The following is a 15,377-nucleotide window of genomic DNA, read 5'->3' on the forward strand; positions in this document are numbered from 1 at the left end:
GGCTTGCTATTTATTTTAAATATCCAATTTAATAACCAATTAAATAGGTGAAAAAGGATTAAAAATTATGACATGTAAATTATACATAATGACAAGCATCCACATGAAACTTGCAAAAATGGATGGTGACATAAATTACCTTTTCATTTTGTAATCCGTCTCTTGGCCCAACTTCTACAATTTTTACATAGTCAGGAAGTCCAGATATTTGAAATTCCTGAAATACAAGATGATAGATTCACTATTAAATAAAAATACATGTTTAACATATTATCAGCTTTATCATTGCTTCTTGTAAACCCAGGTATGAAGTCACTTTATCAACAGCAAAAGAAACATGCCTGCAGGATGCCTTTAAAAAAATTCTGTGGGGCCACATGTTGCACACCTTGGATGGGGGATGATGTGAAGGAGCAGAGTTTATTTGCATGCATTTTCCATTTCTCTATCATGGTAATAAATTACTACTAATTATCATTATTAATAATCAGAATGTATTTATTTAAATGAACATTGTACTTTATGGCACAAGACATATTTCCTATGTTAAAAAGCTTACAAACTAAGGGCCCAATACTGCAAACATTTATGTATGTGAGCCCAACTGAATAATGTGTGTAAATGTTTGCAAGATTGAGCCATACATCAGACAAGACAAACACACAAATCAAGGGGAGGTGGGGTGAAGAGATTATTAATGATGACATAGAAGGAGGACATGCTGGAAGAGGTAGACTTTCAATAGGATTTAAAAGAGAATAGGAAAGGTACTTGCCAGACAAGAAGAAAAAGTTTACAGGTGTAAGAGCAGATTAAAAAGGTGGGAAGCAGAGGTGGGAAGAGGCGAGAAAGGCAGGAATAAGGTCAAAGACTAAGGAAAGTATAAGGAGTAGAATGGGAAGTAAAGAGAATGTGGGGCACAAAAGCAGATGGAGGGAAATGAAATTTCCCTTGTTTGTAATTTGGCTGGTCTGATATTGAATCAACTGGAAAGGTGAGGAGCTATTGTAATTAAGACCCTATGTAATTAAATATTCACAGGACATTTTGAAATAGTTTTACAGCAATTTAGGAATAAAAGCTGTACGCCTTTAAAAACAATTCAAATGATTAAATTTGGGCATAATACTACAGACCCATTTGGGGCAGGGATAGTGTGGAAGCACATGGTACTGTCAAGAGATCTGAAAGACACTGTGCTCTCTGCACTTCATTGAATGCAGTCCAATTCAAAGTGTTCATTTCCACAGTTAAAGCCCTCTATGAGATTAATTCTTGCTACTTGAGAGAATGCCACTCCCTCCATGACCTCCTATGACCGCTAAGTTCCACTAAACTAGAACAATGAAACTGTGGACCAACAGAGGAAGGCTCATGAATACAGGAGAGACAACTTTCACAAAAAGCAGTTCTAGACTTGAGAAGTCACTCTTGCAAAGAATAAAAAAAAACCTAATTTCACAGCATTCACTACTAGACATAAAACCCATCTTTCAACCCAGTCTTATTTGCACTGTCACTGCAGTTTCAATCTAGTGGCAGAGAACTTCCATTTTCCAGTGAAGTATTGGAAAGAGACACAGTAATATACCTTTACAGCATCATCATATTGTCTCCCACTGACTTCAGTGGATACTGTGTGCATATGTGGCCCACAGATTATATTAAATTCACTGTAGTAATATGCACAATCATGCCAAAGGTACAATAAAAAAAATCAATGTATTTAGCGTACATTTATCTGAGCACTGTAAAAAGAGAAATAGAAAAAAGCTGTATAGCATCTATGAGATCACATTCAACATCTGGTGAGCTAAAGCTTTGTTGGCCCATGCTGAGCCCACACTCACTGAGAATATAAACCTATTTAAATTTGAAGGTAAAACTTTCACGTCTGCAGCATATTGTTTTTCTTTTTTAAAAAAAGTTCTTTTCACAAATATGGCAAGACTTCAGCAGAAAGGGCATACATCTGGGTATTTTCATGATTATCAGGTAATTGTTACATGACAAATGCCATAGCTGAGCTATGAATAAAACTGTGACTATAGATGAAAATAAGAGCTAAAATGAATTAAGTGAACTGAACCTTATATTTAGTGCATGACAAATTTTCATAAAACTTTGGTTGCCATATATTTTTCATTCTATGAGCCAAATCCCGTAAATCCTTATTCAAGGGTCAGTCTTAGGACCAATCCTATTCAATTTATTCATAAATGATCTGGAGAAAGAGGTAAACAGTGAGGTGGCAAGTTTGCAGATGATACTAAACTGCTCAAGATAGTTAAGACCAAAGCAGACCATGAAGAACTTCAAAAAGATCTCATAAAGCTAAGTGATTGGGCAACAAAATGGCAAATTAAATTTAATGTGGATAAATGTAAAGTAAAGCACATTGGAAAAAATAACCCCAACTATACATATAATATGACGGGGGCTAATTTAGCTACAAAGAGTCAGGAAAAAGATCTTGGCATCATCATGGATAGTTCTCTGAAGATGTCCACGCAGTGCGCAGAGGCGGTCAAAAAAGCAAACAGGATGTTAGGAATCATTAAAAATGGGATAGAGAATAAGACTGAGAATATATTATTGCCCTTATATAAATCCATGGTGCGCCCACATCTCAAATACTGTGTACAGATGTGGTCTCCTCACCTCAAAAAAGATATTCTAGCACTAGAAAAGGTTCAGAAAAGGGCAAGTAAAATGATTAGGGGGTTGGAGAGGGTCCCATACAAGGAAAGATTAAAGAGGCTAGGCCTCTTCAGCTTGGAAAAGAGGAGACTAAGGGGGGACATGATAGAGGTATATAAAATCATGAGTGATGTGGAGAAAGTGGATAAGGAAAAGTTATTTACTTATTCCCATAATACAAGAACTAGGGGTCACCAAACGAAATTAAAAGGTAGCAGGTTTTAAACAAATAAAAGGAAGTTCTTCTTCACACAGCGAACAGTCAACTTGTGGAACTCCTTACCTGAGGAGGTTGTGAAGGCTGGGACTATAACAATGTTTAAAAGGGAACCGGATAAATTCATGGTGGCTAAGTCCATAAATGGCTATTAGCCAGGAAGGGTAAAGAATGGTGTCCCTACCCTCTATTCACCAGAGGATGGAGATGGATGGCAGGAGAGAGATCACTTGATCATTGCCTGTTAGCTTCACTTCCTCTGGGGCATCTGGCATTGGCCACTGTCAGTAGACAGATACTGAGCTAGATGGACCTTTGGTCTGACCCAGTACGGCCATTCTTATGTTAGATCAATGGGCCAAACCCTTAAACCAGTTTACATAGCCCCACACTACTTTGTACTGGGCACCGGGTCAACCATTTCAGAGGATGATGGGAGGGTGGAGAGGACAACAGTTCTGTGGTGGCCATTTTAAGGCAGCAAACAAGCAGTGGTGCATGAGGGATACAGTAGAATAAGTGGATCCAAGCAGACAAGAGAGGGACAAAGAAGCAGCTGTATGGCCAGTATGTATTTAACAGCTGTGAAAAGAAAAGGTTGCCACACAGTAGAAGAGCTATAGCCTTTCAAACTAAATGGCATACCAGAACTATTTTGAATATTATGAAGGACCTTTGGGTCTATGAATACTCATTGGGTAGATAGGACACTGGATAGTTAAGTTCAGTGAGGGAGGAAAAGAGATCTACTTCTGTTTGGGGACAGTGAATACATGCAAAGATCAGAACCTAAGAGTATATCTAAGGTGATCAGATGTCCCAATTTCATAGGGACAGTCCCATATTTGGGGCTTTGTCTTATATAGGCACCTATTACCCTCCCACCCCCCATCCTGATTTTTCACACTTGCTGTCTGGTCACCCTAAGCTTATCTGACCCTTTTCGTCCCTTCCTCCCACTGGGGCTTAGGAATTACTGCAAGTGCATGGCTTCCATGGGAACATATGTTCAACTTTGTTTCACAACTTTACAAGTAAATTTATGGGAAACAAATCTGTTCAATTCAACCTCCACTTTCCCAGTCACAGGGAACCATATGAAGTGGAAGTTATTCAACGCAGCTCTGATACTGCACATTAAAAAGTGTAAGATTCCAAGACACGTAAAATTCCCCAGTAGTCAATCCACATAAAATAAAAAAAACGCAAAACAAATAGAAAAGAAAAATGAAATCACACTGTACATTCTGACAGGGTAAAAGAAAGAGGAAGAGTTTTTAAAAAACTATACAATCATTTATGTTATACATATCATTAAATATGTAAATTATGTTGTTTCAAGAGCAAAAATTGACCTAATCATTTTATATGAAATATTTCTATGGAATCAGATGCAACAAAATATAAGAAGTAGCTATTATAGATATTGAGTAGATATTTACTGAACTAGTATTTAATATAGCCAATACATAACAACTACTCAAAGTACATCGTTTGGAATATCAAAAAGAAAATGGTTGACATTAAAGATTAAAAGCCTGGAAAATTTGTTCCCTTATCCCCATGTATAAGGCTTTGCCAAGAGAGAACAAAATGCATATAAAACCACTAAAAAAATGTTTGCTTCCTTCAAAACAGAACGCATCCAAAGATTTTTTAATCCTCCAAATTTTGGAAAGAGAGAAAAGGACTGACTACCCATCCTGGGACACTGTATGTCAAATTTCAGCATAGAAACATTTTTCTCCAAATTATAAATGGCTGAGAATAGAGGTTTAAACTAAGCCTTAATTATAGCATTATAATCCTCTTAAAATAACCATAATTGTAAACAAATAGAATAATAAACCTTCAAATTAAATAAACAGCTCCAGAGCTGCCACAGAATTTCCCGGCGTAAGTATTGGTTTCTATGGACTTCAGCAGCAAGTATATCATTCTGCTGATTATCTGAATGTCATCCGCTGCTCAGACAGTATCCCTGGCCTTCTGCTGCCTGTGTAGCACAGAAAATCATAGAAACCTGTTGCTGATTTAGGCTTTTAGAGCTTTATTTAGCCAACTAAATTGGTAAGGAGGAACACATTCCAGCTACACATTAGCAATAAATTCCAGTTTCATATGTTTTATATTTCCAGGCATTTGTCTTGTGCAATCACAGAGTTCAGCTCTGCCATTTAGTCACAGAGCTGCACTGGAGCGTGACGTGAAGGCACTACACTCCAGAAAGAGCACTAGGAAATATCTTGCAGCTACCTGCTGCAATTTTTCCTGACTCTTAAGTGGGTTGCACAATAAGGGTTTGAGGCTCCTTAACTTCATCCAATCCCATTGTATCCCAAGAGCCAGGCAGAATCCAGTTGTTAGATATTTAGTTGTTGCAGGTTGTGCAATTATGGTCCCCAGCACAAGTCCCTCAATTCTATGTTCCTCCAAGGTCATTTACTCGTCCCTCACTTCTCTCTAAAACTTCAAAGCAGTTTCAAGAGAATGAAGCTTCAAGATTCTCAATAAAGTTAATTCAAGTGTTCAAACTCTATTAAGGTCCTGTTGGAAAATCCCAGTTGTTGCCTAAAAGACTATCTAGCAAACACTGTAGTTATTTAAGACCAAATTGGCGTGGGGGGACAGGGATAGCTCAGTGGTTTGCACAGCCTGCTAAACCCAGGGTTGTGAGCTCAGTCCTTGAGGGGACCACCTAGGGATCTGGGGCAAAAATCAGTACTTGGTCCTGCTAGTGAAGGCAGGGGGCTAAACTCAATGACCTTTCAAGGTCCCTTCCAGTTCTAGGAGATAGGTATATCTCCAATTATTATTATAAATTTGACACTGGGGACTGTAAATTTATAAATTTCCTGCATCTATTTATATGACAGTTCTATATCAATTTATATCTAGCTACATTCTGAATTTACTATATGTCATCACTAAATATCAGGGCAACCCAACATATCCTTCTAACAATGAGTGCCAAAAGCAGAGTTATACGGTACCCCCTCAATTCCTTTTTTAATTAAAGGAGCTTGCTTTCTTCACAGGCCACAAAAAGACTCCAATACAAACATACCACAACAAGGCCACCTAAACAAATATTGTTGAAGTTGTTCGATACTGAGCAGCCCAGAAAAATGTAAGGTTATGATGATGAAGGATAAATAGTTGACTAATGAGCTAATGAAGTTGACACAAATAAGCCTATATTTATTACTTTTGTCCAGATTTCTTATTGATTTCCTATTGTCCTATTGAAAATGGTTAGAAATTTTGCATTCATATTTATTATCAGGCGCTTGTGTGAGCTCATGGAAAAGTATTAAATTAGATATTTCAGGGCATTATTGGAGGAAATTAAGTGTATTCAACTCTTCACAGATTGGATATATGCTAAGGGGATTTCCAGGAGTATTGAAAAGTTCTAAGACTTCCATAGTCATTTCCATTCATCGCTCAACTATAACTTCACACATGACAACAATTATTAGACTGCAGCAAGACAGTTTAAAACAAAAAACAAACCAGAACGTGATATAATTAAATGGCTAATTCATTCAACAGATTCACAATTGTAACCTCAAAATGTAAAATACCAATGCTAGGTTAACATCCTAAAAGATTCTGGTTTGTTGATTTAGTTATATTCATATATACATAGTAGGGCTTCAACAAAGTCAACATAAGCAAGTTAAAAACACACATGGTAATGGATAAATAATCAGGAAGATTGACAATTTAGATTTAAAAGCTACAATTGAAACTGCTAATTGAAAACCCAGAGGACAGAATTCCATTACAGAGCCTTCAAATGGGCAAATGTCTGACATGCTGAGATACCAAATGGTAGAGACTGGCAAAGTGACTGCAAGTCAGGGGTTTAATGCACTGGAGCGCTTATGAGAATCAGCTCTTAATGATAATATGATTCTGAAGAGTTAAGACCATTAATAATCTGAATCAAAACTATAAACTTCAAGCCATACATTCAGACTACATTTTTGGTGGAGCTGATGTAAGTAACTAGAAGACAGGATGGGGAGATGAAGACCCAGCAAATCAGCACCTGCCACCCATCTCAACTCAGATCCGGCCCCCCAGATCAGCTCCTGCCACCACACAACTGCAGCCACCATCAAGTCTCCACATGTGAGAAGGGCAACAAGTCAAAGGCCAGCATTTAAGTAACAGGTCCTAAGGGTTAGTGCAATGCACTTGATTGTAATTCCTGTTCCTTGTCTTTTTTCTGGGGCAACAAACATGCTTCTGATCGCCTTTCAGAGCAATACAAAATCAGAAAAGAACTCTGATAAGGTGGATTCTTGGCCACCCATACCCTATCAATTTTTGCTGCCTGAAGCCTGGATTTTCAGCAGATATTCCTTACACTGAAAACTCAGTTTGTTCTGAAGGTGATCTCATGATGTCAGATGCCATCAGGTGGTTGAGGGACATCTACATAGAACACATCACCGGACATCGGCAATACCAGGAGGGATGAGCTGGAGTGCCAATGAGAAGCACAGTCAGGAAAGTAACAAATACTTTCCTCATGGGTTGTATTTTCTAAATGGACAACCTACCTAATTCTCAATTGCTGAGGGATAATCTCTACTCACTGTTATATTTTGCTTTCCACAACCAAATCTCTGTACAACTTTTCATGAGTAATGTACCCAAGTACTTGGATTCTAATACCTAAATCTGTTCACCTAAATTTGGGTTATTGCTGATTATGTACTCTGTGTATCATATGACTTTAAAAAACAAACTTTGTATTTGTGGATAATCTAAGAACTATACCCAGATGTACAGACACTCTTTTCTCAACCTATGTATTATATACTTTTTTTAACATTAGCTTTAATAAAATTTAATTCTGTTATAAGGCTATGATTGCATTTTTATTTACTAGGCAATCTGATTTGATCTGTTTGCTATCACTTATAATCACTTAAAATCTATCTTTCTGTAGTTAATAAACTTGTTTAATGTTTTATCTTAACCAGTGTGTTTTTGAGTGAAGTGTTAAGGAATCTTAGCTCTCTTCACAAATGTTGTTGCATATCTTCCCCACATTGAGGTGGGAGAGAACTACATTTAATGAGCTTGCACTGTACTGATACATGTGCAGTGCAAGATGGTATAATTCTGGGTTTACACTCCAATAGGAGTGCAAGGTTGGGGACCTGGGAAATTGACTGGTGTCTTCAGTGTCAGTCCATGAGTGGCTTAGGTAAACCACTCAGGTGACTCAGTTGGGGGTGTGGCGCCATCTGCTGTTGTGTTGGATGATAACAGAACTTAGACGGGGCAGGCACAGCAGGGAGAGAGGCCAACCCAGCTGAATAGTAAGGGGGCACAGTGGTTCAACAGCTTCCAGGCTTCACTCCAGGGGCATATCCCATCACAAAGATATTTAGGGAAGAAGTTCTCAGAAGTTTCTAAGTAGAAATGCCAGGCTGAGAAATGGCCAGTGCTGAAGAAGCTAAGGATCCACCTCCGACCCATTGCATCCAGCAGTGTCCCTCTGATGCTTTCAGTTGTTCTTGTGAGCATGCTACCCTTCTGATACTGCACCTTCTCATGACTTTGACCCACTTTGTGGTGTAGGAAAAAAGATGATGCATAAAACATGAAATGAGATTAAACTTAAATAATAAGGCAGTTTCCAAGCAATGAGTGAAGGCATTTTTGGAGTGTGTAGGCCTCTGTCCAGAAATAATACAGTGGACTTTGGTCTGACAGAAAATTAGAATTATGTAAGTTATACAAATACAGTTCTCCTCATAAAAAAGAGAATTATGTGAAGCAAAATACACCACTAACTCACTTCCCACTAACACAGAGAATTACAAAGATATGTGCAGACCTTTTTCTCAGCATAATACCCTGTAGTCCTTAGTAATATGTAACAAGAGATCTCATATATTAGCAAAACAAATAAGCAGCTTCCATTTGTACAAAAGACAATTTCTGTCAGGCCAAATATAAAACAAAACAAAAGAATTACAGGAGGTAATAGATCCACAAAAGCATGACTTGCAGGAGTCACACAAATAACTAGGTAAAAGTGTCTTGTCAACTCCCCCAGTATTTTGCTTTACACTTGGTAGAGATGATATCTTTCTGACTGTAGCTTCTCTGATAAACTAGCTGAATTTTTTTTCTTGTGAGCTTGGCTGAACCTCCAAATCACATGGAATACACTCAGCCACTCAGAGGTGAAGACAAAACATTATGGGGCTTCCAACCTGTGACTTGCCTCACAATACCTATCCCAGTAAGTCAGACTAGAATTATAAATATGCCATGAACAGTTCATGAGCAACTAGAAAAAAAATGTATGGGCAGCTAGAGCAGAAAGAAAAAAGGGACAAACAATGTATAAAGCTCAAGAGCACAATCTCTAGTGAAACACTATTGGTTTTGGATTACATTCTAACTTGAAGCAGGGCTAATTGTGAGTATTTTTGTGGTTCTAACCCAACCACAGCGCAGCACTTCTCATCACTCCGAGTGAGCTGAGCAGTAAAGTGAACTTGACAAATTCTCAGAAGCACTATGCATCAGTTTCAAACCTTTCATTCATTCAGTGGAGCAATGTTTAGAAAAAGGCTCTGCCAATTTATACCCACTTTCTTCCATTGCATCGAGTACCTAGGAACCATGGTGTATCAAAACATATAATATAGTGTATAGAGTTGAAAACACTATAAGGATTATAAAGTATATTCTGTTTCAATATATTTGAAAATTCTGTGTATTCATAATCCATAAAATTCAGCATTTGCTATAGAACCTCAGAGAACCTGAAAACTTTCTATTGTTGTTTTTGTATTTCCCTCTAAATGTGACTAAAAGTATTCACATAAGTACTTAGGCACCTAAACCCCAGACTCAGACACTTAACTCTCTCGTTTAGGCATGTAAGTCCCAGTTTTGGCTCCACTGCATTGCACAAAACTCCCACCGAGCCCTGTAGGAACCTAAGTGCACCTGGAGTCTATGTTTTTCAGAGCAAAAGCTCCCTAGGTGAACCTATTTCTGCCTCTAGACATGCGCACTACTGCCTCCCTCTAGGTGTCTAGCCTATGCCCCAAAGCAATCCACAACCCAGGGGCAGTCAGGCATTTGTCTACCTAAGTGACATGTGGGGACCAATCCTGTAGACATGTTCAAAGGGTGCCTACTGCACTGGATCCCATTCAAAACCTGTGAGGAGGAAGAGAGGGTGTTCCCCACCTTATAACTTTTAAGTGGTTAGAGCACTTGCCTGGGATGTGGGAGACCCAGGCTAATTTCTTCTCCCTCTGCCAGAGGGGAAGAAAGAATTTGAATGGGGGTCTCCCATCTTGCAGGAGAGAGCTCTTACTACCGAACTATGGGGTACTCTGATGTGCATCTCCCTCAGTCTCTCCTGCTGAAGCTGTTCCACTGTGGATTAAATCATGAAAGAATGAGTGGTTTTGGATGACTGGACCCAAGGTCTCACACCTCCCAGGTGGGTACCCCAGCCAATGGCCTACAGTTTTGAATATCCAGTTTTTAATATTCCAGTTTTTAATATCTCTCGCTCGCTGTCTGACTATTTAAGTATTTATTCACAGTGGAACAGTGATGGGAGGTGGGAGAAGAGAGCACATGAGAGAGCGCGCTTGCAAGCAAGCAGGAATGACGCTTGTTCAAATCTTTTCTCCCCTATGGCAAAGAAAGGGATTTGAATCTGTGTCTCCCACATCCCACAAGAGGGCAATCAATCAATCACTCGGCTAAATGTTATAAGGTGGGCACCTCCACTCTGGCCATTTTGTGTGGAGAGACGCAAGCACCTAACTCCTTCCCACAAGAAATGCACTAGGTGCCAAGCAACCTATCTCCATGTGGATTTCTGAGTAGAACTAGGTGCCTTCCTGCAGCCTGGATCTAGGCTTATATCTGAGAGCGTGGAGGGGCTTCACATACATCCCTCTGGTCAGCATCTCCCACTGGCAAGCTTAGGCAACTCCACCATGGTGTGCTGGCTTTTTGTGCAATGCATTCTTAGGCATCTAGCTCTTCCCATGCTTTGTATAGGGAGCCTAGGCATCTAAGTCAGTACTTTGGATCACAGTGTTATTCTTGGATTTTGTAGGGTCCTAAACATTAGGCTAGGGATCAGCAACCTTTCACACGCGGTTCGCCAGGGTAAGCACCCTGGTGGGCTGGGCTGGTTTGTTTACTTGCTGTGTCCGCAGGTTTGGCCGATCGCAGCTCCCACTGGCCACGGTTCCCTGCTCCGGGCCAATGGGGGTGGCAGGAAGCAGCGGCCGGCACATCCCTCGCCCGAGTCACTTCCCACAGCTCCCATTGGCCTGGTGCAGCGAACAGCCCAGCCTGCAAGGGTGCTTATCTCGGTAGGTCATGTGCCAAAGGTTGCCGATCCCTGCGTTAGGCCCTGTAACACTCAGCTTTCTAATGCGTCAGTCCATTTGTGGAGCCTACCCTAACTAAGTGAAGACTATTTCTTAATTTCTCACTCTAGAAAAACTGTGATGAAAAACAAGAGGTTTAATTTCACTTTTACAAGCCTCACAGGCACCTACTTTTTAAAATCCTTTACTTGTTTCTATAAACTATCTAAAGCCTCAATCTCTGGTTGCAGTATATAATAAGCCCCGCACCACAGATTACAAATGTTACATTTCAGAGCTACCTGTAATGTCAACATCAGCTGAAGAATAAACCATGCTTTGAATCCCTCCTCCATGTTTAATTAAAAGGATAAAAATGAGTTCTAATGATGCTTAGGCTTAGTATAATTATAAGGTCTACCAACTCATTCATTTTTTTAAATAAGTGAAGTGTTAAACATTCTTCTCTGACACTCTGCAAAACAGAATGCTTTTCCCACAGCCCCAAAGATTAAACAGATGTTCATTCTTGTTTCCTCATCCATCACCTCCCTTTTCCTTAGTAATGGGCAAGTTCAGAAAAAATGAACCAGGTTAAGAATTCTGGCATTATTTTCTACTATATTATTGCCATGTGAAGTCATATGTTGGATTTGACTCAGAAACAAATATTTTAGCTGCACACTTTACACAGGCTACACTCTTGTTTATACCATGGTGACCTCACAACATCATGTCCCTTTCTGACCAAAAGCCACAACTATCACCACTCCTTTGTAAACAGACTTTTCAATTGGGCTTCTCCACTGCATACATCTGGTGCAGAATGCAGCAACACCTGCTCACAGGACCATATTACACCGGGTGTATGTTGTTTAAAGTAGTTGCATGTAAAGTTGTAGGATTACTTTAAGCTGGCGCTATTTATTTATTTTTGTTTGTTTCTTAAAAACTTTAAATAGGGACAGACCAGGAGGAGATATCGACCTAGATACTTACATTAGTAGGTATCTGTATTGTGATAGTATTGCCATTTTCAGAGGTTCCATCATCATATCATAAGTCAGAATAAGACTAAACATTTGCTGCAGCTGCTCTCTGAACTAGCTTCCAGAGGACATCTGCCTCCACCCATCCTTTACTATTTTAAAAGTTAAAAAGTAAAACAAACTAATTCCAGGATACACTCCTGATGAAGTCTTTGCTTCAGATAGTATTGAGAAAAAGAGTTATTCCATGCTTTACTTCCCAATTCCAAAGCACACACAAGTAGTAATATAATACAAGTAAACTGACCGATGGTCACACTTGAGATCTAGACCAGTAGAAATTTATTTACTGGAGACTTTTTGTTCAGATGAACTAGTTTAAAGCTAAATTTCCAGGCAAATTTCTTGTGGCCAGCAGCTTGTATAAGGACTTGGTTAAGAAACAGTAAATATTCACAGATTTGTTATAAATATAGAGTAGTTATTTTATGTATTTACATTAATGTTTTAGAGCTTGATTCTCCTCTCACATACAGTAATGTACATCAAGAGTAACTCAACTAAAGTCAATGGAGTTACACTGGAATAAGTGTATAAAGAGCTTCAGGCCCTTACAACATCTGTCTCTGGGGTAAGCAGATGCTTATTTACAAATTTCAACAACGTAAATTACACAAAGCTTCCTATAGCAAGTAGAATTAATCAAAGCCACTACGGCATGTGCTAGAAATATTAGCAACCACATTGTTAGGGTACACAAAATATATCCACTAGCAGCTATTCAAATCAATTCATTTTATGACTGTGCCCTCAGATTTGCTAAATGCAAGCTCTGGTATACCATCAAGAGAAGAAAGAGCCAAAGGCGCATGCCTTCCACTGACTTCCCTGCTACCTGTCTTCAAAGTCAGTCCACAGGACCTGACCATGGGCAGCTGGTGAACTCGCTATTTGGGAAGGCTAGCCCTCGGCTCCTCCCCTTCTGCCCAAGGCCTCTTCCCTTCCCCTCCCGCTCCTGTTCTGCTCCTCCTCCCCCAAAGGAGCCCAGAGCATCCCTACTGTGGCCCCCAGCCCCAGGCGGCACAGCCGAAGCACCCAAGTGTGCCAGGCGGTGTGACCACAGTGCCAGGCAAGCAGCACGGCCCGAGCACCAGCGGCCCCATTCCCCATAGCAGGCTGGTCAGCTCCAGCCCCAGCCTCAGCCCCATCCAGCCTGGGCCAGGGCAGAACATGGAGAATGGCAGGAGGGGCCTGAGGGGTGGAGCATGTGTGGGGCCATGCCCGGCTGTTTGAGGAACTACAGCCTCCCACAGCCTATGATACCTGCTGCCCGTGGAACTGATAGCAAGCCCCCCAATAGTATTGACAAGGCAGAGAATGAAAAGCAGCTCTTAAGGGCTTTCAGAATTATCACCAATACTTTAAATTCCAACCTTTTGACAAACAGGGAGCCAATGCAGAAGTTTGAGTACACAAGTTAGCCGCTTTTAGTGGCCTATGCTACATAGGAAGCAGGCAACTGTGTTCTATAGTCATGGATGCACTTGGATTGTTTTCAAGAGAATGATTGAGTAAATGTATTACTGGAGTTTAGCCTGAGGGTGACAAAGACATAGACAACCCTAACAAGGTCTGCATTAGAAAGGACTCATAGATGATATAAGGGACTACAGGCTGTATTAAAATTGAAATATATATTTTCAGTAGTTGGTGCATTACCTCTTCCTATTCCCCTAAATGTTTCCCCTCACTAATAAGCAACATTTCTTCCTTAACCAAGTTGAGCTGCAGCAACTTTCATCCACATACCTACCTTGGTCAGAGACTGGAAAAGTTATTAGATTCTGCCATCTGTGTTTGATTAAAAGGATACATAAAACTGAGAATCAACAGCATACTGATGACAATTAGCCAAAATCTCCCACAATTTCCCCTACTATTATTTATAGTACATAATGCTATTGGTGTGCATGGTGCTTTACAGGCAAGAAAGTTGCCAAAGATCTAGAGGACAGAAGGAATACTGCCCTTCCATACACATCGGAAAGGATATCGATTTCACAAGCTCTCACATGTGAGAGCCCTCAAAGAGGATGACCAATTGTCAAGCACCACCTCTTGATATCTCAAAGAGAAAAATGAACACACTGAAGAGCCACTCCATCCATCCCATCAGATCCCAGAGATGAGTCAATTACATCTCATGGTCAATGGCACTGAAAGTTTTTGATACATCTAATGAATTCAGCATGGACATCTTATTTTAGTACATCACTCATGCCCAAAGATAGTAAAAGTCTAATGTCCATTTACTTAAGCATGTTTGGCACCTTGTGTGCCAGCATAGCTTGCAAGCTGTACAGGTCACCATTAACAAAACAATTCACATTTGCCAACTGTTACCGCAGTTATTTCCTAGTCTGAAATGTAAGGGGAAAACAGCGGTATCTTGAACACGGTAATGTTCTCAGAACAGGAGAATGACGACATTTTTAAATGGTGACTCTGCGAGCCACCAATAATGAGTCAACTATGTGATGTGGCTGTGAAAAAGGTGAATATCACTCTTAGGGGTATTAATAGGAATGTTGTATGTAACACATGGGAGGTAATTGTCCCGATTTACTCGGCACTGGTGAGGCCTCAGCTGGAGTACTGTGGCCATTTCTGGATACTACACTTTAGGAAAGATGTGGATAAATTGGGGAGTCCAAGGGAGAGCAATAAAAATGATATGAGGAAAGGTTAAAAAAATAGGGCATGTCTAGTCTTGAGAAAAGAAGACTGAGAGGGGACCTGATAACAGTCTTCAAGTGCATTAAAGACTGTTTTAAAGAAGACTGTAATCAACTATTCTCCATGCCCACTCCAGGTAAGACAAGGAGAAATGAGCTCAATCTGCATCAAGGGAGATTTAGCTTACATATTAGAAACAAATTTCTAACAAAGAGTAGTTCAGCTCTGGAACAGGTTTCCAAGGAAGGATGTGGAATTCCCATCACTGGAGGTTTTAAAAAACAGGTTCTACCAACACCTGACAGGGATGGTCTAGATCCACAGCGCAGGAAGCTGGAATTTAGGACTTCG

General features: G+C 40.0%; 1 protein-coding gene across 5 annotated transcripts in view; it reads right to left on the minus strand.

Annotated features, from left to right (window-relative positions):
- The window catches only part of HMGCLL1 (3-hydroxymethyl-3-methylglutaryl-CoA lyase like 1), a 104,102-nt gene that overhangs the window by 73,782 nt on the left and 14,943 nt on the right, over positions 1–15,377 (minus strand). For all 5 annotated transcript variants that reach the window (XM_030555634.1, XM_030555635.1, XM_030555632.1 and 2 more), the window contains exon 2: positions 140–217. In XM_030555634.1, the coding sequence (XP_030411494.1) occupies positions 140–217 (78 nt within the window). The remainder of the gene's footprint in view (positions 1–139; positions 218–15,377) is intronic.

Source organism: Gopherus evgoodei, chromosome 3, assembly GCF_007399415.2.
Source record: "Gopherus evgoodei ecotype Sinaloan lineage chromosome 3, rGopEvg1_v1.p, whole genome shotgun sequence".
Taxonomy (NCBI): domain Eukaryota; kingdom Metazoa; phylum Chordata; order Testudines; family Testudinidae; genus Gopherus; species Gopherus evgoodei.